Source organism: Bufo gargarizans, chromosome 3 (genome assembly GCF_014858855.1).
Source record: "Bufo gargarizans isolate SCDJY-AF-19 chromosome 3, ASM1485885v1, whole genome shotgun sequence".
NCBI classification, from domain to species: Eukaryota; Metazoa; Chordata; class Amphibia; order Anura; family Bufonidae; genus Bufo; species Bufo gargarizans.
This window is the reverse complement of record NC_058082.1, coordinates 140711565-140736259: the sequence shown is the minus strand read 5'-3', so window position 1 is coordinate 140736259 and position 24695 is coordinate 140711565. Positions and strand designations below refer to the sequence as shown.

Here is a 24695-nt window from a genome sequence, read left to right as displayed (position 1 = left end):
CCGCTTTGCAAGCAGCGTTTTGGTGTCCGTCTGATGAAACAGCCAAATCAATCCATCCTGACACACAATGTAAGTCATTGGGGACAGATCTGTTTTCACCGACACAATCAGGCACAACAGAAAATGGATCCGTCCTCCATTGACTTTTAATGGTGTTCAAGACTGATCCGTCTTGGCTATGTTAAAGATAATTCAAAGGATCCGTTCTGAAGGAATGCAGACGGTCGTATTATCTGAACGGATCTGAACGCAAGTGTGAAAGTAGCCTTACTCAGCCACCGTAAGGCAGGCGTTTAAATATTGCAGTAAAGAGGAATTGGATAAAGCTAGTGTAGTACAGGTCAGTACTACACCAACTGTATCAGAATGGTGCCTGCCGAATGATTAACTTGATTAGACATGTTGTTTTTGAAGGTTCTGATTCATCCTGGTCATAGTAAATCAGTAGTAATAAGTCAAGAGCAACTGGACTTGTATTTGTTCTTAAAGTCATCCGACTGGCTTTTTCAATTAGCTTGTGCAAGAATTCTTCCACGTTAAAGGGGTTCTCCTGGAATTAAGAAAATGAAAATACTTAAATATTACTTTATTATGAATATTTTCCCAAATAACTGTCATTAGTTATAATGGCTCGTTTTGTCTAGGTAGCAATCACCAGGAGAAATTAAATGGCCGCCATCCTATTAGTATACACAAAACCTGTCCTAATCACACAGGAGTCTGCTTGTCAGGGATTGTAATCCAAAATACAGTTTAATATGATCTTCACGTGAATCTCTGTAGTGCAGAGAGGAGCTGGGGATGTGGCTGATGAGCAGTAGCACTTGTATGCGGTCTCCTTTAACACAGTCTGTCCATCCTCTCTGTACTTCATGTCTCCTCATGAACTCTATTCCTACAGAGATTCAGCTGAAGATCTTATCAGCTATATTCAGGATCATAATCCCTTACAAGCAGAGAGGAGGATGAGACAGCTCTTTAGCTCCGTGTTGTGAAGTAACTTGTCCTGCTATGTGATTAGGACAGGTTTTGTGTGTATTAATAGTATGGCGGCCATTTTTATTTCTCCTAATGATTGCTCCCTAAATTAAAATGAGCCATTATAACTAGGGCTGCAAAGATTAAACAAAGTTATCGATGATATTTGATAACGGGATTTGTTGTCGACTAATCCAGTTATCGAATAATCGGCTGATTCGTTGCTATGCGGGTGGGAGCGGGTGGTTTACTTTAACTTTAAATCAGCGCGTCTTTATTACCTTACAATGAATCTCCAGTAACAGGCAGATCGGCGGCGGTGTAACGTCACTCACTCATGTGATGTGCCTGCTCCACCTGCTCCATTCATAAAGTGGGCGGAGCAGGCGTGTCACATGAGTGACGTTACTCCGCTGCCTGCTCTGTCTGTTACTGGAGCTTCATTGTAAGGTAATAAAGATGCGCTGAACCTGATTTAAAGTAAAAGTTACTGCCGGGGCTGTTATAGGGAAGGGGATCTATGGATGGCACTGTTCTGGGGGTGGAATCTGTGGATGGCGCTGTTCTGGGGGTGGAATCTCTGGATGGCGCTGTTATGGGGGGAATCTGTGGATGGTGCTGTTATGGGGAGGGGGGGGGGTGGTCTGTGGATGACACATATAGCATTAGATGCTATATAGTCTCATCCATAGTTCTCCCCATAGCAGAGTTATCCACAGATCCCCTCCATGGCAGTGTCATCCACAGGACCCCCCCCCCCCCCCCCCAATGCTGCCATCCACAGATCCCCCTCCCCGTAACGGTGCCATCCGCAACTTGTTTTAATATGGCCTTTGAACATAATTTTTCAAGTAAAATCATATAAACCTTTTTTTTTTTGTCATTTTAGTGTTTTTTCCTGATTGATGACATTATCGACAATAATCGATTATTCAAATAATTGTTAGCTGCAGCCCTATTTATAACTAATGTAAGGTATTTGAGAATATGTTTATAATAAAGTAATATTTAAAGGTGTTCTCCGGCCTCTTAAATTTGGGGAACTTTAATTATCTGTGGAGAGAAGTATATTACAGGTATACTTACCCTCTGCAGAGCAGCCTTTATAGGATTATCTTCACGGTCACGTGACCGCTCCAAACGAGGTTTCCAGGCTTCCGGTCCAGCGCCCTCTTCTTCTTTTCCTGCCTGAGGCAGGAGACTGAACGGCATTGCTGATGTCACCGCTGTGGTCTGCAAGTCGCGGATCAACTAAATAAGGTTACTGTCCGTGTGTGATTCACATTTTTTTGCAGTCCCATTGAGTTATATGGGTTTTAGATCTGCATTATGAGGACCAGAATAAGGCATGTTCTATATTTTGCAGGACTGACATACGGATGTGGAAAGCACATTAACGTCATTAGTGTGTTTTCTACATCCGTATGTCAGTTCCAGTAAGGATAGAACATGTCCTATTATGGTCCTCAAAATGAGGACCTCAAATTCATAGAGCTCAATTGGACTGCAAAAAATGAGGATCACAAAATGAATACGGTCGTGTGCATAAGGGTTTAGATGCACAGCTCAGCAGGCAGGATCATACAAGATAGGATTAGATACACAGCTCGGCCAGCTGTATCATAGAAGATGGGATTAGATATACACTTCAGCAGGCAGTATCGCACACAACAGGCTCTGTATCAGGCACACATACATGTTAGGAATAGATACAGATGTGTTTAGATGTGCTTGCCGATTCCAGCTGTTTATTACACTCTAAAGATGGTGAGGGAAGAGCCTGTGGATGGTCAGTGACGAGATTAGATTCACAGCTCAGCAGGCTGTATCACACAGGGTAGGATTAGATACAAATGTGTTTGGATGTGCTTGCTGTTTATCACTCTCTGGAGATGGTGAGGGAAGAGCCTGTGGACGGTCAGTGATGGGATTTAGATGCTGTGTGCAGAAAGATGGACACGGGAGTTGTAGTGGGTGTAGCTGCTGCAGACAGATCAGAGTGGGGGCGTGTCCAGCCTGTGACTGATCACTGTGCAGTGCAGCCAGGCTTGTGTATCAATAAAGTTATATATTCAACAAAACAAGAAGGGAAGAAAGTAAACAGATCTGCTAGGATAATGTGATGTCTTCCAGGGGGGGAAGGAAAGCTCAGACATAAAGAACAGGTATTGGGGGCATGTGTATGGATGGTGAGGGGTGTTAGGAGCACCTTAAAAGAATTTAGATTTTGGGACCAGACAACCTCTTTAAGTATTTTCATTTTCTTCCCATAAGCCCTTGCTCTCCTCACATGAACTAGCTGGACCAATCAGAACGCAGATAACTTCCCACAGTACATAGAGCAGTGTATAGCCTCACATACAGCTAACCAGAGACGATCCCTGCAATTACATTAATTCAGTAAGCATTTCTTTTACCCTCTTTATAGCCAGCTGTCCCTCATTCTCTTCCAGACTGACAGGGAGGGGGGTATCTGCTTTAGCTGGTTATATCTCTGGTTTGGTACCAGCTAGAAATATGGGCTTTGTATTGTCTGAAAGCTTGTCAGCTTTCAGACAATACCAGAATTACATAAATCTGTTCTGTACAGGGGAGGATATCAATGATAGAAATCGGGATGCTGTGAATGAAGCTGAAAGTAAAAGCAGATTTTACCCACGATTATTCCCAACTCTATTTCTAACAGTGATTTCTCATCTGTTGCTTGGACTAGAGTTGTCATTCTGGTCTTGTATGAAAGTCTGGACTGTCATCTTTCAAACAAGACCAGTTGCATACTAGCTGCTACCATTGAGAAGATATCACCATCTAAGGCTACTTTCACACTAGCGTTCGGGGCTCCGCTTGTGAGTTCCGTTTGAAGGCTCTCACAAGCGGCCCCGAACGGATCCGTACAGCCCCAATGCATTCTGAGTGGATGCGGATCCGCTCAGAATGCATCAGTTTGGCACCGTTTGGCCTCCGCTCCGCTCAGCAGGCGGACACCTGAACGCTGCTTGCAGCGTTTTCGTGTCCGCCTGGCCGTGCGGAGCCAAACGGATCCGTCCAGACTTACAATGCAAGTCAATGGGGACGGATCCGTTTGACGTTGACACAATATGGTGCAATTTCAAACGGATCCGTCCCCCATTGACTTTCAATGCAAAGTCAGGAGTCCCCATCAGATCGGAGTTTTCTCCGATCCGATGGTATATTTTAACTTGAAGCGTCCCCATCACCATGGGAACGCCTCTATGTTAGAATATACCATCGGATTTGAGTTACATCGTAAACCTCAGATCCGACAGTATATTCTAACACAGAGGCGTTCCCATGGTGATGGGGACGCTTCATGTTAGAATATACTGAGAACTGTGTACATGACTGCCCCCTGCTGCCTGGCAGATGCTGCCAAGCAGCAGGGGGCAGACCCCCCCTCCTCCTGTAATTAACTTATTGGTGGCCAGTGCGGCCCCCCCCTCCCTCCCCAGTATTAAATATTACCAGTGCGGCGGCCTCCCCCTCCCTCCCTCCCCAGTATTAAATATGACCAGTGCGGCCTCCCTCCCTCCCCAGTATTAAATATTACCAGTGCGGCCCCCTCCCTCTATATTTATTGGTGGCCGGCCAGTGCGGATTCCAAGTATTATGACCAGTGCGGCCTCCCCTCTTCCCCCCCCCCCCCCTAATTAAAATCACCCCCCCCCCCCCCCCCCATCATTGGTGGCAGCGGAGAGTACCGATCGGAGTCCCAGTTTAAATCGCTGGGGCTCCGATCGGTTACCATGGCAACCAAGACGCTATTGCAGTCTTGGCTGCCATGGTTACTTAGCAATAAATACAAGCATTATACTTACCTGAAGAGCTGCGATGTCTGACCGGCCGGGCGCTCCTCCTACTGGTAAGTGACAGGTCTGTGCTATAGGCAATGCGCCGCACAGACCTTTCACTTACCAGTAGGAGGAGCTCCCGGCCGGTCAGACATCGCAGCTCTTCAGGTAAGTATAATGCTTGTATTTATTGCCAAGTAACCATGGCAGCCAAGACTGCAATAGCGTCTTGGTTGCCATGGTAACCGATCGGAGCCCCAGCGATTTAAACTGGGACTCCGATCGGTACTCTCCGCTGCCACCAATGATGGGGGGGGGGGGGGGTGATTTTAATTAGGGGGGGAGAGGGGAGGCCGCACTGCTCACAATACTTGGAATCCGCACTGGCCCGGCCACCAATAAATATAGAGGGAGGGGGCCGCACTGGTCATATTTAATACTGGGGAGGGAGGGAGGGGGAGGCCGCACTGGTCATATTTAATACTGGGGAGGGAGGGGGGGCCGCACTGGCCACCAATAAGTTAAATACAGGAGGGGGGGGGGGGTCTGCCCCCTGCTGCCTGGCAGCATCTGCCAGGCAGCAGGGGGCAGTCGTGTACACAGTTCTCAGTATATTCTAACATGAAGCGTCCCCATCACCATGGGAACGCTTCTGTGTTTAGAATATACTGTCGGATCTGAGTTTTCCGAAGTGAAAAATCAGATCTGAAATAAACAGTTATGCAAACGGATCCGTTCTGAACGGATGCAAGCGTTTGCATTATAGGAGCGGATCCGTCTGTGCAGACACCAGACGGATCCGCTCCTAACGCAAGTGTGAAAGTAGCCTAAAACAGCCCACTCCCCTCCACTTTCTGCCGCAGCCCAGCTCCAGGCTGTCAGGGCTGAGCTCCTCCTCCCAGAGCTCATCTGTCTCTTGTTGTAATACTAAGAAGACGGCCTTCACATGGCAACGATGTGAGATCAGAGCTGCTTAATAGAAAAGTAGCATGCATTTGTGGGAGTTATTAGCAGGTAAAACTGAAAATGATCAAATTTTTTTTATCACAAACGCACTTATACAATAGGGTGTAGTATACCATTAGGGAATAAAAAAATGAAACGGCAGTTACACTTTAAGTTTACTTTACGCTGACTGAGCCATAATCTGCCAGTGTAAAGGTGCCACCGACCACCCGATGAAATAGCGAAACGCTTGTTCACACGGTGATAGTATTGTTGGTTTGATCATCAGCAGCAAATTGTGATGTCTAAACAGAACTCTGCTGCGGATGCAATGACATTAGCGATCACTCCTCCCCTGTAAATGCAGCAGTCTCCTCCACTGACGAGCAGGTGACTGTCGGGATGAAACTCTTCCTTCCAAACAATCGTGTAAAAGGGCCTTTAGTGAAGCACTTTTATGGCTTTGCTCCCACCTACTGCAATTTTACCAAGAACTCTAAAAATTGCATTTTCAAGAAGAGATTTTAAATTGTTAAATTAAGAAGAAACTATTGATTAAGACTACATTGTTTTTTTATTTAGAAGGGGTTTAAAATAACTTGTGTGCAGATATTATTTACAATCCGAGCCTACATTAAAATGAAAGTCTTCCCCTGAATCGTTCACTTGAACAGTCATCTATCATTTCCAATTTACTTTTATCCTAAGAAATAAACACAGTATGGATTTCTCAGTCTTTGGCATTTCAGTTCTTTCAATTCCCATGAATCTTGGAAACTCTGCAGGATATTTCTTTTCTCAACAATGAGACAGTAATGCAGTGAAACCTCTTCATTATTGGAGATTTATTTTTACAATATGTGACTTAATCTCTTCTGTTTTTAATCTGTCTGCATGATTCAGAATGTCATGGGCATAGAGAAGAACATTTATCTTGTGTTTCCTATTTAAAAAGGGAACACTGTTATTTTATAGGAACATATCGCATCCATATTAGATGTGTCACCCACAGCATATGCTTTCCACTAATAGTGTACATTTACAGTTAAGTAAATTTATGCAAGCTTATAAATGTAAGATCGATATATGACCAGGAAACAGACCTAGCTTTAAGTTTTGCTCCTTGCCTTAATTGATGAATAGCCCGCACCATGTTATCATATAGTGGAACCATATACGTATGTAAGTGCAGAGCCTTGATTCACACTACAGGGAATAGATGGGTGAGGGGAAGTCCATGCTTTATTTGATGACCAGTCTGCAACATGGTCTCCATTCACTGCAATTAAAAGATTGTTGAATCCATAATTATTCACTCCTAATTCATTCCAGTATTTGGGCAATTTCATACACATTTTGGCTTCTCATTCTGGGTGCAAATCCTGCCCCAACCGCAGGTGTGATTACCGGAACTTATAGGATCAGTATCCATGATGCTGTTAGTTTGGGTGATCAGACCCGTAGTGAGTCGGGATTTGAAACTGTAGTATGGATGCAGAAACGTGCCCACTTTGCTGTCGTTGGATATTGGCGTTAAGCAGATTTGTGCCATGTTATTTTTGTTTTTAACTGAATTACTTAGGTAACTTTCACACCAGCATTTGTGCTGGATCAGTCATGGATCAGCAAACGCTCCCGCCATGATAATACAACCGCCTGCATCCGTTATGAACGGATCCGGTTGTATTATCTGAAATAGCCATGATTGATCAGTCTCTAAAACCATTGTAAGTCAATGGGGGGCGGATCTGTTTTCTTTTGTGTCAGAGAAAACGTATCCGTCACCATTTACTTACATTGTGAGTCATGACGGATCCATCTTGCTCCGCATCCCAGGAATCACTCAAAAACTCTGCTTGCAGCGCTTGCGTGTGCGTCATGGCAACACAATGAAACGGAACGGAATGCATTCTGGTGACTCCATTCCCTTCAGTTCAGTTTTGTCCCCATTGACAATGAATGGGGACAAAACTGAAGCATTTTCTTCCGCTATTGAGAACCTATAACGGATCTCAATAGCGGAAAGGGAAAACTCTGGTGTGAAAGTTGCCTTACCTTTACGCCAAGTCAAGTTCAGTCACTTGGATTTTTTTCTATTGTGACCATTGCCTGGTGTTTTTCAGTATCCTTTAAGCAGATTTGTTCCTATGACACTGGCTGACCTGTTACATGTGCACTTGGCCGCTGAAGGCATCTGTGTTGTTCCCATGTTCATATGTGCTCCAATTGCTGAGAAAAATGAAGTTTTAATATATGCAAATGAGCCTCTAGGAGCAATGGGGGCGTTGCCATTACTCCTAGAGGCTCTGCTCTCTCTGTAGCGGTCACACCCCCTGCACTTTGATTGGCAGGGGCAGGTGTCATCACCTTAGAGGCTCATTTGCAAATATCAAAACATCATTCTTCTCAGCAACGCGGACACACATGAACATGGGGCCAACACAGATGTCTTCAGCTGCCAAGTGCACATGTAACCGGTCAGCCAGTGTCATAGGGACAAATCTGCTGACAGATGCCCTTTAAGTATTTTTTAAGCACCTGGATTTTCCAGGTAAAGGTGTATTCATATGTCGGTCATTTGGAGCTTCTTGACTTCAAACTGTGGATCTTCTTTCTTCTTTTACTTTTAGTTGTTTATGATTCATTAAATACATTTATTTTTTTACCATTTCTTACATAGACGTTTTGCAACATGTACTTTACTTTAAAGCCAATGGTTGTGTCGCACTGCTTCTCTTTTTCTCCTTCTGTACTGAAAATAACAAGCAGCTTTCTTAGTAAGTATGGCTTTGGAAAATGACACTAGGTATTTCTGTGCTTTTCAGTACGAAGAGGAATTTACAATTCGCCAAGAGACCCAGTCCCAATTGCAGAAAAATGAAGAAAAAATCAATGAACTTCAAGCGGAATTACAGGCTTTTAAATCCCAGGTAATGGACCATGTTAAATGAATCTATTGAATACAAGAACATGACTGAAGAAGCAAATTCCACTTAATACCTTTCAAACAAGAGTGGAATTTCAGTTTTCTTAGCACCCTCCTGGAATTGTTTACTATCCATTTTCTTATTCATAGGTGCCACTTTAACGTTCAAAAAGTATTAGAGAGAGTCATTAATTAGCCATGTGTGATCTTAAATTGATTTATTTTTGTGCTAAATCTTATGTTAATTAAATGCGTTTCATTTAGGTTTTGCTCTCAGTGTCACAATTGTTGTAAGTAATTAACCACAGAGGGTACAAACTCTTCAGCTTGTGGATTTGGCATTCATCACTGATCTTTGTCTCGGCACAGGAAATTATTCCTCCAGTAATCTGTTTTGTTGAACCTTCGGCTTTTGGTAACCTGCAGTGAAAGATAACCTGCCACGTGGAGAAGAATATTTTCTGATAATTTTTCAATTTCGTTAAGTAAACAGATGGAAACATGACATAACCGTTTGATTTCCTACGTAGGCATGTAATTTGGCTGTTGGACAAGTCTTAATGTTTGGAAGAAAAATATATAAAGCCTAATCCTTTCTCCCCTTTTGCATTATCTACCTCTGTTATGTTAAGAATATGCAAGAGAAAGAGATATTTTAAGGGACTGCATTGTGTATTTATTTTGCGTTCAATGTATATTCAAACTATATATCTATTCACAGTACTTTCTCACCCAGAGACTCTTCCAGTCTCACCTTCTTCATTGCTTGCATTCACCTTTTTCACTTAAAATAGCAACTAATGCTGTCCTCTAGGTAGTCAGGTAGTCTTCCGGATCCTTATCAGGGCATCCTGCTTTTTACAGATCTCTCACAGGCATGGCTACAATACTTGTGCACTGATGGCCCCTCCAGGCCCTCTATAAGCTTCTCTTGCTCTTAGACTGTTGCTTTTAAATTTTTTATCCCTTGATGTTTAAAGGGCTTCTGTCACCCCACTAAAGTAATATTTTTTTTTTTGGGCTAGTTACATTCCTTATAGTGCGATATATGAAAATATAATGGTGTTACTTACTTTCATTCAGCCGTTTCTTATAAAAACTAAGTTTTATAATATGTAAATCAGGTCTCTACCAGCAAGTAGGGCGTCTACTTGCTGGTAGCCGCCGCAAAAAAACGCCCCCTCGTCGTGTTGATTGACAGGGCCAGCCGCGATCTCCTCCTCCGGCCGGCCCTGTCAGCATTTTAAAAATCGCGCGCCTCTGTTCATTCGGCGCAGGCGCTCTGAGATGAGGAGGCTCGTCTCCTCAGAACTCCCTCAGTGCGCCTGCGCCGATGGCATCACCGAAAGAGAAGACGTCATCGGCGCAGGCGCACTGAGGGAGTTCTGAGGAGACGAGCCTCCTCATCTCAGAGCGCCTGCGCCGAATGAACAGAGGCGTGCGATTTTTAAAATGCTGACAGGGCCGGCCGGAGGAGGAGATCGCGGCTGGCCCTGTCAATCAACACGACGAGGGGGCGTTTTTTTGCGGCGGCTACCAGCAAGTAGACGCCCTACTTGCTGGTAGAGACCTGATTTACATATTATAAAACTTCGTTTTTATAAGAAACGGCTGAATGAAAGTAAGTAACACCATTATATTTTCATATATCGCACTATCAGGAATGTAACTAGCCCAAAAAAAATAAAAATATATGACTTTAGTGGGGTGACAGAAGCCCTTTAAGGGTCTAAACAGCCCTTTCAAAAAATGCCTCCTATGGAAAGCAAAAACAGCTTATGCAGACATTTTATGTATTCAAGAATCCCTTTTTGAAAGTGTTTCCTCCACAGTTGTCCAACAGGAGTTTCCCTCATTATTTCTCAAATGCACATACGAAAAAAGCAGTTTTTTTTAATTGCTGTTAAACAGTCTGCAAGTTTTCAATTAATCTTTGTTATCTCTGATGCCAGGAGAGCTTTAGGTCTAATCTGCAACATCTAAAATTCCATATTCACTATTGTCAATATACAGTGCTGCCCATAATTATTCATACCCCTGGCAAATTTTGACTTAAAGTTACTTTTATTCAACCAGCAAGTAATTTTTTGACGGGAAATGACATAGGTGTCTCCCAAAAGACAATCAGACAATTTACAAGAGGCATTATTGTGGGAAAAAACATTTCTCAGCTTTTATTTACATTTGAGCAAAAAGTGTCTAGTCCAAAATTATTCATACCCTTCTCAATAATCAATAGAAAAGTCTTTATTGGCTATTACAGCAATCAAACTCCTCCTATAATTGCAGACCAGCTTTTTGCATGTCTCCACAGGTGTTTCTACCCATTCATCTTTAGCAATGAGCTCCAACTCTTTCAGGTTGGAGGGTCTTCTTGCCATCACCCTGATCTTTAGCTCCCTCCACAGATTCTCAATTGGATTAAAGTCTGGACTCTGGCTGGGCCACTCCAAAACGTTAATGTTGTTGTCTGCTAACCATTTCTTCACCACTTTTGCTGTGTGTTTTGGGTCATTGTCATGCTGAAATGTCCACTGCTGCCCAAGGCCATGTTTCTCCTCAGACTGCCTGATGTTGCCGTTGAGAATCCTCATGTATTGCTCTTTTTTCATGGTACTGTTTACTGTGATTAGGTTCCCTGGTCCATTGGCTGAAAAACACCCCCAAAGCATTAGGTTCCACCCCAATGTTTGACAGTGGGGATGATGTTCCTTGGGTTGAAGGCTTCTCCTTTTTTACGCCAAAAAAAGGAAACATAATTGTGACCAAACAATTACATTTTTGTTTTATCTGACTTTAACCCAGAAGACCAGAAGTTGTCTTCTTTGTCTTCTCTGTCCAGATGAGCTTTTGCAATGGTCAAAAAATTACTTGCTGCTTGAATAAAAGTTACTTCAAGTAAAAATTTGCCTGGGGTATGAATAATTATGGGCAGCACTGTATATTCTTCCAATTCCTCTCAGGTTTTCTTTTTGAACTCGGTGAAAAGAAAGCTTCAGGGGAAAATTCTAAGGAAACCTATTCTCTGTGAAAATGTCAACATTATACATGATGCTTTGTTAGACGGTGCATACAGTGGTCGTAGACCTTATCAATTAAGGGCATAGCTCCTTGAGGAAAACTTATATGGTGTATTCAGGTGCCTCCCCACCGCAGGCAAAGACTATTCATTCTACTCTAACCGTTGCAACATGTACACCCTTATTGACATGTTCCTTACTCATAAATGACTGAAATCACACTGCAAAATTGGCCCCAGTAACTCAGTATTTTCTCTCCACTGTGCCCTAATAACACCTACGTATGGCACAATAATACCAGTTTATTATCCCTTGACTCTGTTTAAGCCGTGATATCGACACACCTTAATTCTTAACTATTATCAAATTTGCTTCAAAAGATCAGTTTTTGCCTTTGGAACTCAAATAAGACCTATGCTTGTGGTCTCCTCATTCAACAGACATCTAAATTTAAAAACTTTTCAACAACTTTATGCTGCCGATACTAACGGCAGAATAAAGTAGACACAGGGGAGTTGATTTCTGCGGTCTGTCATTTATAAGTTAAAGGGAACCCGTCACTGGGATTTTGTGCATAGAGCTGAGGACATGGGTTGCTAGATGGCCGCTAGCACATCTGCAATATCCAGTCCCCATAGCTCTGTGTGCTTTTATTGTGTAAAAAAACCGATTTGATACATATGCAAATTAACCTGAGATGAGTCCTGACCCTGACTCATCTCACATACAGGACTCATCTCAGGTTAATTTGCATATGTATCAAATAGTTTTTTTTACACAATAGAAGCACACAGAGCTAGGAGGACTGGATATTGCGGATGTGCTAGCGGCCATCTAGCAACCCATGTCCTCAGCTCTATACACAAAATCCCGGTGACAGGTTCCCTTTAAAAATAAGTGGTTGCCAAGAACCAACATCACAATCATTGCAGACTGGGCCTGGAAGAGAGTCCCGGCCACCTGAGAAGAGTCCTGGTTATTCATGAAGTCCTGCTCTCCTGCCCACCTGCTGATGACTGACAGGCTTCTACCTAGTTTTCTCCCTCTCTCTCTAGGAGAGAACTGCCAGTCATCAGCAGATTGGTGGGAGAGCAGGAGATTAGGAATAACCATGACTCTTCCCCAGTAGATTTTATTATTTTCAAGGCCTGTGCTGCAATGACTATATACTAGTTCTCGGCAACCACTAAGGCCTCTTGCACACGAACACGGGTCTGTTGCCCGTGCTGCGGTCCGCAATGCATGGGGAACGTGGGTCAGTGACACAATTTTTTACGTGTGGGCGTAGCCGCGTGAGATCCTATTCGCGTTCTTTGACTATCTTAATGAAGCTTGTGAAGGCTTCACAGATAAGAATAGTATATTGCACTACACTAGTGCTCATCCTCCTTCACTAAAAAAGGCGATTGAATCACCTGTATATCTGTTGTATAAGATGGCATCAAACACTTGTATGTAACCTTTGTTGATGAAGGCTGCTATAGCCGAAATGCGTCATAAGATACATTATTATGACTGAATGAAAAGATTATCCTTATCTACAATTGACAACTGCTGGGATTTCCTTTTGAATTAGATGTGGAGTTTCACTCCTTCCCGCTGTAGCGCATATACAGGGTCCAGTGCCGCCTGATTCACTATACCTTAAAAATGTTGGCTTTACAGGCCCCATACTGTCTGCCATGACAGCTTTATACACATTCCCCACAGCCATAGTTCTGGCATCCTTTCTAAACCCTTTGACATCACTAATGGGGGCCTGAAAGGGATGATCCCTGTCCCTCCGTATATTCATGTTGGTGATGCAACTCCCTGAGGCTATCAGATCATACCCCTGAATACACGGTTTCCTGTCTTGTACTCGAAATCAATCTATTCACAGTTGGCATTGTCTTAACCCTTAATGACCCACAGGATTCCCTCCCTCTTTTCTTAGACACATTAACAATTATCACACTATACTCATTTTTCCTTTTTGATGCACATTGTCGTTTCCCCACAAACCGGAATAGAAAACAGAATAACATTGGAAAAAGTGTGTGTGCGTGTATATATCTATAAAAATATAATAAATATGTATGCCCGGCCTGACCTGCGGAGAGTTGACAGAAAACATGCTTTAGGAGGGTATAAAATGAACGAGTCAAACCTTAAGCAGTGAATTTTTAGTACATTTGTTTTATTCATTTGATATTCATATTCATTGTTTTATTGTACACACATCTAATATCAAGAAATATGCAGATACTATGGATAGCCTCAGGCAGTCCTTACAGCAGCTACTTATCACAGTCCTTACAGCAGCTATTTTTGTTAAAGAACACATTGCAGATTCTGTCTCTGCATAACAACAAGGACCTGCCATGGTCCATGCTGCGGTTTGCTCATATGTGTGTGTGCAAGGAGACATGGCATCCTGCTTTTTGTAGGCCCCTGTATCCACTGTCTCCTTGTGCGTAGATATAAGCAGCCTGAAGCATAGACTGAGACAAACTCAGATATACATGTTATTTAGATTAATTTTAGTCTGCCCTGTCCTTCAAATCTCACATCTAAGCACTTACCACCTCCAACCCCAAAATTCTTCTCATATTTGCTCCTTCCACAATCCTGAGTCAACAAAAATGATTGTGTGCATGCCCTCATCATCTCCTGCCTAGACTACTGCAACATATACTGTTCTGTGGCCTTCCATCTAACATTGTTCTTCCCGTTCAATCCATTCTGAACTCATTTCTCAGTTATTCAACCTCTCCACTTGTTTCTCTCTCTCCTCTTCCCTATGCCAATCCCTTCACTGGCTTCCCATCACCCGCACATTCAGTTTTAAATACTAGCAATGACACTCAAGGAGTTCCACAATCTGACCACACATTTCTGACCTACTCTCCTGATCCATCCTCACAAGACCACCCTCCTTGTTCTCCCATTGTCTGTTTCTTACATAATTGTCTACATGTGCCTCTCTTATACTCTGGAAGCACATCAGAGACTCTTCCACCATTCAAACATCCAAAAGCAACTTGAAAACTCACCTGTAGGAAAGCCTGCAACATACCACAACCCTTCTGCCCCTAAACTGCCATATGAGCAGCTTTTACCCTCACTTACTATCTTCCCTCATATGACAGCCACACTCTCTTTAAACAGCGGCGGGGTGCGAAGAGTCACATCTCTGATGTTAATGACGTATCCTGGGGATAGGTCATGAATATCAGAAAGCTGGACAACCCATTTAATACATGCTTATTGTACTATGTGTATATTTATGTATACCCCAAGTATATGTACAGCACCCTGGAATTAAAGGGCATCTTTCAGCAGATTTGTACCTATGAAACTTTCTGACGTGGTCCATGTGCACTTGGCAGCTGAAGACATCTGTGTTTGGTCCTATGTTCATATGTGCCCACATTGCTGAGAAAAATGAGTTTTATTATAAGCAAATGAGCCTCTAGGAGCCAGACGTGATGTTTTCACTGCCTGGCCCTGTCAAGTCCAGAGGGTGCGGCAGTTGCAGAGAAAGCTCAGCTTCCAGTTGTAATGGCAACACCCAGTTGCTCCTAGAGGCTTGTTTTGAGATTTTAAAGGGAAACTCTCATCAACTTTATGCTGACTTCACGGAGGGCAGCATAAATTAGTGACAGAAATGCAGATTTCAGCGGTGTGTCACTCATGAGCTAAAAGTAAGTGGTTACTGAGAACCAGCATCATAATCATTGCAGCCCAGGTCTTGGAAAGAGTCAAATCTACCTGAGAAGAGTCCTAGTTATTCATAATCTGATCTCCCGCCCATCTGCTGATGATTGGCAATTCTCTACTAGGGAGAAAGAGAGAAAACCCGGTAGAAGACTATCCGTCATCATCAGGTTTGCAGAGAGAGCAGGAATTTATGAATATCCAGGACTCTTCTCAGGTGGCCGTGACTCTTTTCCAGTCCCAGTCTGCAATGATTGTGATGTTAGTTCTTTGCAACCACTTACTTTGAAATTATAAATGACAGACCGCAGAAATCAACTCTCCTGTCTCTACTTTATTCTACCGTTAGTATGAGCAGCATAAAGTTGATGACAGTTTCCCTTTAAAAGATCATTCTTCTCCGCAGTGCGGACACATATGATCATGGGACCAACACAGATGCCTTCAGCTGCACATGCACCAGCTCAGCCAGTTTCACAGGAACAAATCTGCTGACAGATGTCCTTTAATGACTCTTTAAAAAATGCTAATATTTTAGTAATAATGCCTAGTGTAGATGACCAGTCGGTGTTCTTGCAAATGTATGTAGAGTTCTCATATTGAAGGGGCCATGTTCTAATTTAGTAAACTTAGCTGTCTAGACATGCATGTCACAGTAGCTCAGATGATGTATTTGGTGTAGAGCTAGACACCTACTTCTAACATTATACCAACTGTTGGTTGGATTAGTTTGAAACAGAATGGTGTTGCAATTTTGGCACAACTTGTTAGACATTAGGCTGTGTCCTCTTCTCAATGAATCCATAATCCTGGTAAGCAATTCACCCTTTAAAGACTCAACACAAAGATTTACTCTAAGCCTAAGTTTGGAAAATTGTTCCACATTTTGGAGCAATTTACGTCAAATTTAGGGGCTCTCACATTAGTAAATGTGGGCCAGTGTTACTTATTTCCAGTGCGAGGAGTTCACCCTGCATGATTAATATCTTAATGCCTATTGTAAGCTATGATGAGCCATGTAGTGGCCTGCCAGGGAAGTTCATTGCTGATGGGGTCTGTCAGCCTTCAGTTGTTGATGGAATGTAATTATAAGACTATTCTGCATCTCATGATTTGGGAGTGTACATCACATTAGAGAAAACTGCAGTTTCTTTCTTTTATTTGCTGTGATGCAGTTTTTCTTAGGAGCAACACAAATTCATACAATATGTTTAAGTAATCGATAATGCATTGGTTTATTATTATGTTATGGTTTTCTAGTACTTTACGTAATGAGCCTTGACAAGGATGTCAAATGAATGGGGCCATCGCATACTATATACAGTGGATATAAAAAGTCTACACACCTTTGTTAAAATATCAGGTTTCTGTGCTGTAAAAAAAATGAGACAGATAAATTATTTCAGAACTTTTTCCACCTTTTAATGTGACCTATAAACTGTACAACTCAATTGAAGAACAAACTGAAATCTTTTAGGTTGAGGGAAGAAAACAAAAAAATAAAATAATGTGGTTGCATAAGTGTGCACACCCTCTTATAACTGGGGATGTAGCTGTGTTCAGAATTAAGAAATCACATTCAAAATCATGAGGTGTGTGTGTGTGTGTGTGTGTGTATATATATATATATATATATATATATAAACATAAACTTTTTCTACTACATACAAGGAAAAGTTATAACACTCTTTAATTGCATAACATTATATTTACCCTCTCCTCCCGCCTCCCTTATTCATTGTCTGGTCCCTCTCACGAAAGAGGGAAAAAAAATAATTCCTCCTGCCTCTTACCTCCCTCTCTCACGCCCACATCCCACGGCCCAACTCGTATTTGCCATCATCTCCCAAAGAGTAACTATATTAACCATTTCTGCCATGTTCTAACAAATCTATGTTTTTTCTTAATATTTGCCAGATGGAATTCCTCTCTGGCGAGTGAGGTTCTAGTGCACTTCTCCAATTTCATAACTGTGGGAGCCGTACTACCTCCCCAATGCCCAATAATACATTTCCTAGCTTGGAAATGTACATCTCTATATTGCCCAGACCACACTCTTTTTTTTATTTTTTTATTTAAGATCTGCATATGTTATTATATCCCCCTGTCTCCATACCTGGCCCAGTCTGTACACTCCATGCTTCCACCAATTTTTTTTCTCAATTGAGCTTAGTTCTGTAAGGTAGGTATTATCCCACAGTAGGGTGTCAGCATGGGGCCCAAACTGGATCCACAATGCTCTTGCTTCCTTACAAACCCTATCCATCAAATTAAAATATTGGTATCTTACTATTTCCCTGTTGTGCCAAAATTCCCGCTTCTATTAATTGAAAAATAGTACATTTATCTAACTTATTGTTTATCCCTGTAATCATGGACTTGTATCTTTCCGTATTGCTCCACATTATCAGATTTTTTTTATATGGCCAGCAATAAAATAAAGTTCCAAATCTAGGATGGATATGCCGCCTTCCTCTCTTGGATATACAATATTTGTGGTTTTATCCTTGTTTTTTTCCCCTCGCCATATCAAATCCATTAAGAGACTATTATTTTAAATGTTTTTTTTTTTTTTTTTTTGGGGGGGGGGGAGATTATTACCGGAGAATTCCAAAGTATATGATTCAGGGGAGGTAGTAGACACATTTTCACCAAGGAGATGCGTCCTGCCATCGAAAGGTATAGTCTTTTCCATACGTCAATTTTTTTCCCCTGATTTCCTGTATTTTAGGGTTCACATTCAACTGAATATAATCCTCGGGGTTTGGAGTTATTTAAATACTGAGATATTTGACAGGTTTATTAACCTTCTTGATTTCCAATGCTCCTGGTATAAAATTGTTCACGGAATCAATCGGGAGACAGGCCGATTTAGACAAATTTATATAGAGCCCGGCATATTTACCAAATTGGTCAAAAAATCTGGGAAAATCTTCACCAGTGATCTGTGCGAGCCCACAAACAGCATAATATCGTCTGCATATAAAGCCATTTTTTCCTCATGTTCACCAAACCTGAAACCCACACTTTCTTCATCTTGCCTGATCAAATCAGCTAGCGACTCTATTGTTATAGCAAAAAGCAGCGGGGAAAGGGGGCATTCCTGTCTAACCCCCCCCCTTGCCAATATTTATATTATCAGAATATTCCCCATTTAATATCACCTTTGCAGAAATTTCTGTATATAACAATCCTACCCATGATATAAAATTGTCACCAAATCCCATCATCTTTAATGTTGTAATCGGAAAGGGCCATTCTATAGTATCAAACGCCTTTGAGGCATCAATGGTAACAATCAAACGTTCGCCGCAATTTGTGGGTTCAAGCTGGGTGTTCACAAAATAATGCATATTATCAGTTGTAGTTTTGCCTGCCATAAATCCCGTCTGATCCTCATGAACATGCCCCCGAGACCACACTTCTAAGTCTATTTGCTAGGATCTTAGCCAATATTTTGTTATCAGTATTGATTAGCGAGATGGGGCAATATGAATCCAGAAGAATTGGATCTTTCTCATGTTTTAAAATCCATGTAATTAGGGCTTCTCTTAATGAGTCTGGCAGTTTCCCTACTGTCCTCGACTCATCCCACATTCTTAGTAATTTCAGGATTATATTTTTGTTTATATTGGGCATAGACTTCGAACGGGATACCATCTATACCTGGGGCCTTATTCTTAGTAATCCTAGATAGTACTTTATCCACTTCCAAAGCATTAAAGGGGGCTTTCAGAGTTTCACATTGATCTGTTGTTAACCTGGAGATAGTCATTTCCTCCAAAAACTGTTGTATTTGGGCCAGTGTTTTTTTTTTTTTTTTTTTTAATCTTACTACTATATATGTCTTCAAAGTATTCTTTAAGCAGTTCTAATTTGGCCGCTTGTTCCCCAAAAATTGGTCCTGATTTGTCTACTAAGCAATGGATATAGTTTTTTTTTATTTATATAATTTTTTTTTAATCTGGGTCACTACCAAAGCTGCCAACTTTTTACCTGGAATATGAGCGTAGATATAGTTTTCTTTTTGTTGTTCCGCAAGTAAATACCGCTCTTCTTCCAGTTTGGTCACTTTCTCCATCTACTCTTCATAGTTTTTATCTATGGGATTTCCAATATACTTTTTTTTTTTTTTTTCATATTTTTCCACCTCTTGTTCTAGAGCCATTATTTTTTTTCCTTGTCCCTTTCTTATATATTGCTGTATATTTTATAAAAATCCCTCTAATATAAGCCTTTGCGGCTCCCATACTATATTATTTACCGCTGACCCTTCAGTCATGTAAAAAAAAAAAACATTATTTCTTTCAAGATTCTATCGTGTACCATATTGCTGCCACCCGTGTCATACATATATACTTATAAGACCAGTTCTCATGGCCCCCGATCCAACACCCCTCAGCCTGCGGCCTTTCACCACTGTTGTCTCAGCTTGTTAGCTCACAGGTTCCCAAAGGAGAAAAAGAGGCATCAATACATCTCACCTTATCCTCACAGTGGGGGTGGGGGTGGGTAGAGGTATCCACACGCCGCCGAGTCAGCTCACTTCTCCTGTCGATTCTCAGCCTCACAATCGACTCCACATCCACTTACTATGCTCTACTATAGGCTCAAAGAAACGGGAGGCCTGATGAACAAAACTCAGCGGCAGGTCAACGGTGTAGCAGCGTTTCAAAGTGGGGGGGGGGGGGCAGAGAATAGAGCAGTGGCCGGAGCATCTTCATTTGGGTACAGCTTCACATCGGGCTGAGAGTTCGGTACCCGAAGGGAGGAGCGTGCGTCACCTGCGTGCATCCGCCCATATGCTCACCTGCTCCCGCAACTTATTATTCAAAATAATGTTAAATAGGAATCAGCATACACCTGCCATCATTTAAAAGTGCCTCTGATTAACCCCAAATAAAGTTTATCTGCTCTGGTTGGCCTTTCCTCAAAGGCCATGCCAACTCCTCAGCCGACAGGGATTGAAAAAATGAAGTTAAAAATCAACTTCTGTCAGCTGCAGGGGTGGTAGTGAGAGTGAGAGCGACTTTCTCCCTGCAGCTCACGCTCAGACAGCACAGTGCTGCTGTCTGAGAGTGAGCTGTTCAAAATTACATCCCTGTGTCCGTCCAGGCCCTGCGCCAGACGGAGGACAAGTAGTATGAAAGCCGGACTGTCCTGCCTAATACTGGACCTCTGGCCACCCTAGGGGCAGGCTGCTGTGGAAGTCACAGTTAAGGGGATGGTCCACTATGGATGTCAGTGTAAAGAGGCATATTGCTGTAAAGTCCACTGTTAATGGGGCGGGCCCATATGGAGGTCATTGTCAAGGGGGTGTTGTGCTTTAAAACTCACTGTTAAAGGGGAAGGCTGCTGTAAAGGTCAAAGTGAAGGGGGTGGGCCGCTGTGGTGGTCCAGTTTTAAGGAGACGGGGCACTTGGCAGGGGGGGGGGGTTCCATTTTTAAGGGGTAGCGGGCTGTGGAGGTCACTGTTATGGCGGAAACACACATAAACATTAAATGAAATAGATGAAATATGCCCAAGCAAAGCCGGGCCCTTCATATTCAATAAAACTTGTACTTAATTAATTTATATCTTTGGTTTTCCCACTTCCTGTGAAGAGCTAATAGTACAGGAGGTAGGTGTCATCAGTGACCTCTTCGCAATGTTTTCAATCACCGATAACCCCTCCCTCCTGTACCGTATTCACAGCAGGCAGAAAAAGCAGAGATATAAATGTGTAAATTGCAGGTTTTACTAAATATTTTCCCAGAAATATATCAATGTGCTCATCTTCTTCTGCTCTATAACATGATGCCTGCAGATTGCATTTTGTGGGGACAGGTCCTCTTTAAGCAAATCTGTGTCAGTAATGAGCTGGCATGTATTTGTGTAATAATTTAGATATATTTCTGCCTTAAATTATAGTAGATAGCCTATGGAGGCCTAGTCCCTTCTGTTAAGCCCGGCCCATTTTTTGACAAAATTGAAGAACAATAAAATGCATGCAGACTGTAGTAATTTTCTCTAATTATTTTCATATACCTATTTTCAGCTGAATGTTTGTGTATGTACCATATCTGTCTGGGGGTACTTTTGCTCCACAGTCTCGCTCATATTTGCTTAAATTTGTACTTTATTTTAATTTGCGGTAATTTCTTTTCTTTTCCAGTATGGTATCTCTGATAGTGAAGTCAAAGCACTTAAATCATCTGCAAAATTACCACATCCAGAAGCCCCAAAAGCTCCACCACCACCTGGACCAGCATTTGGATCTGTGCCTCCACCACCACCGCCTCCACCACCACCACCGCCTCCACCACCTCCTATGGCTGGAGGACGTCCTGGAGCTCCACCATTGCCTGGGTTTGGTCCAGGGCAGTTTTCCCCTCCTGCTAAGTCTCTCCCTTTTGGCTTAAAACCTAAAAGAGAGTTCAGACCAGAAATGGGAATGAAGAGGCTAAATTGGCAAAAAGTATTATTTTTATTTGTCTACTTACAATATACTGTAGAGTGTTATACAATGCTAGTTATTAAGTGTGACATCTGCATGGCAGTAGAGTCTTATCACAGTTGATGTTTTTCAGAAATGCTGAATTAATGTAATATTCATTCATAAATTCTCAAGGAAAGTCCTTGTGGATTCCACAGCCTTGTTATGTCTTAGAAACTGAAATTATGTATGCACTCGAGCCGTCTTGGCACAAGTAGAATAATGATCTCATGACATGACAACCTTTTTGAGTCCAAGGACACAGTCACCTATTGTTTGGAAGCATAGATTAACCTCTCTGCCTTGCTATTGCTGTAGTACTTCATAGTCCTCAATATTGTCACGCAGCTGCATGTCTCTTTGAAGTGAAATATTGTGATGTGATTGTTTGTTGGAAGAGAGGTTTGAATGTTAATCCAGCATTACTAATTCTCTGGTTTTTAGTTGATTTAGAAATACCAATTCTGACTTTTGTATTATTCATAGCTGGAAATGTCTTCATCTTTTCATATTGAAGAATTGTTCTGTTCACTTTATTGTTATTCTTTTAAAATGTGTCCTATGTACATAAGTACGTGACTTTGTGCACAAATATGGCCTTCTTTAATAAGGCCGGCATATACTTGATGTGTACCTTCACTTTGAAAAAACTGATGTTATTGCGGTATATCTATGGCTTTGATCGGGGGGGGAGAATAATGAGAGTGATGGGGGGGGAGATGAGTGATGGGGGGGGGTAATGAGAGTGATGGGGGGGGGAATAATGAGAGTGATGGGGGGGAGAATAATGAGAGTGATGGGGGGATATGGAGTGGGGCTAATGGGTGGGGGGGGGATAATGGAGTGATGGGGGGAGAATAATGAGTTGGGGGGGGAGAATAATGAGTGCTGTGGGGGGGGGCGCCTCTGCGTGATGGGGGGCCTCTGCGTGCTGGGGGGTCCTGCTGCTGGGGGCGCCTCCTCGTGTTGGGGGGCTCCTCTGCGCGTGTTGGGGGGCGCCTCCTGCGCGTGCTGGGGGCGCCTCCTTCGCGTGCTGGGGCGCCTCCTGACGTGCTGGGTGCGCCTCCTGGCGTGCTGGGGGGCGCCTCCTGCGTGCTGGGGGGGGGTGCGCGTGGGTAGTGTGGGAGGGGGGGGGGGTCTGAAATGTGAGGAGGAGGAGGAGAGAGAAGCCCTCACACAGAGCAGGAGACTTGACGATTTTCTATTGAGCCTGTCCCTGCAGCGAGGAGAGATGTGACACCTATTATGTCCTGTGGGTATACATAGATGTCAAGATGGGACAACCCTTTTACGATCATGGTCTGCCAAGCTCTCATGTGGCCAATATCTAATTGCTGTTTCACATATGCGTGAAACGGATGTGGCAGGCTGTTCTGGCCATGAACAGCCTACCGCATCCATCCCTGCCAGGCGCAACCAGTATTCCATCCGGTACTATAATAGGAGCTGGTGGAGATCCAGCCGCAACCCTTCAGATATGCCAGTTCTGTTTCACGCATATGTGAGACAAGCCTAACACTTCTGTACCCCCCTCCCCCATAAACATATATGCTCCAGCTGAGCATGGATGTGTCCTCAGTAGGAAGAGCTGAATTGACTAGCAGTGTGGCTTATCTTCCTAAGAACAAACCGATCGGGCAGTAGAAATCCAGCATGTCTGGTCTATATCTCCCCCAACATATAGGAGGAAAGTCTGGAAGCCCAATACATAAGAAATGGTTGAGTGTCCTCACTGAAAATGGGAGTTTTGATTGACAAACATCTAATGTGTACGGCCAGTTTAGGATGTTCAAGGGTAAGGGGTGATTTACACTCTCTGACCTGCAGTCAGTTATCGGGAAGCACTTACAGTGATCCCCTCCACTGATGAGCGATGGCTACGTAGTTTCTGGCCAGCAGAATGTTATTTAGACAGCACGATCTGCTGCCCAGAAAGGATAATTTACTTGTCGGCTTCAACGACTGTCTCACCCAATGAACAAGCATTTTGCTTACTCAGTGCGATCAGTGGCAGCTTTAAACCAGTGTGTACAACCATTCAAACACACTAATCGTCCCTAATATTGGGCAGTGTAAAAAGGCTGTGAATTACTACAACAGGTCCATCAAGTTGTAGAAATAATGAGCTGTATGGACAGAGCTTTTAGGAGCGCAGACTTAAATGAGATAGCACCGAGAATATATTAGATCTGAAGTCTCTTCTAGTTATTAATGATTGATCGAGAAATACAAATGTAGTTTTAAGTGGTACGTGAATTGCTGTACCAGGTAGAATTATTCTAGTTATGACAGAAACAGTGATCAAACATTCGAACCAAAGAGATTTTTCTCTCTTGTAAATTTTTTATTTCATTATTTGATTGATTGACTGTTGAGTATCCTGCTATGAACTTCACCAATATTCTAAGCCTGTGATGGCTAACCTCTGGCACTCCATCTGTGGTAAAACTACAACTCCCAAGATATCATAGAAATGAATGTAGCATGCTGGGAGTCGTAGTTTGACTGGAGTGCCCGGAGTTAGCCATCACTGTTCTAAGCATCCTAAAACAATTTTGCTGGTCTGCCCACATAGATAGCAATTAAAAAGAGTTGACCTAAAGCGCATACAGTATGAAATTATGCAACTTCTTCCATCATTCACCGATTGCACAATACAAGAAGATCTGTCCCTGAGGCAAGCAGTGGAGACCTTCATTCCCCTCGTCTTGTAACGTGATCAAAGAGCAGTCCAGTTACATACACATGTGACGGCTTCATCCGCTGTCTCCGTCTGCATAGCTGACCACGTCACCCCAATAACTTGTGTATGTACTATGTAGGTGTTATGCACCATGCAAGT

General features: G+C 42.7%; 1 protein-coding gene across 4 annotated transcripts in view; it reads left to right on the top strand.

Moving 5' to 3' along the window:
- Positions 1–24695, top strand: part of DIAPH3 (diaphanous related formin 3) — a 682618-nt gene that overhangs the window by 289799 nt on the left and 368124 nt on the right. For all 4 annotated transcript variants that reach the window (XM_044286187.1, XM_044286189.1, XM_044286188.1 and 1 more), the window contains 2 exons: positions 8558–8662; positions 21533–21835. In XM_044286187.1, the coding sequence (XP_044142122.1) occupies positions 8558–8662; positions 21533–21835 (408 nt within the window). The remainder of the gene's footprint in view (positions 1–8557; positions 8663–21532; positions 21836–24695) is intronic.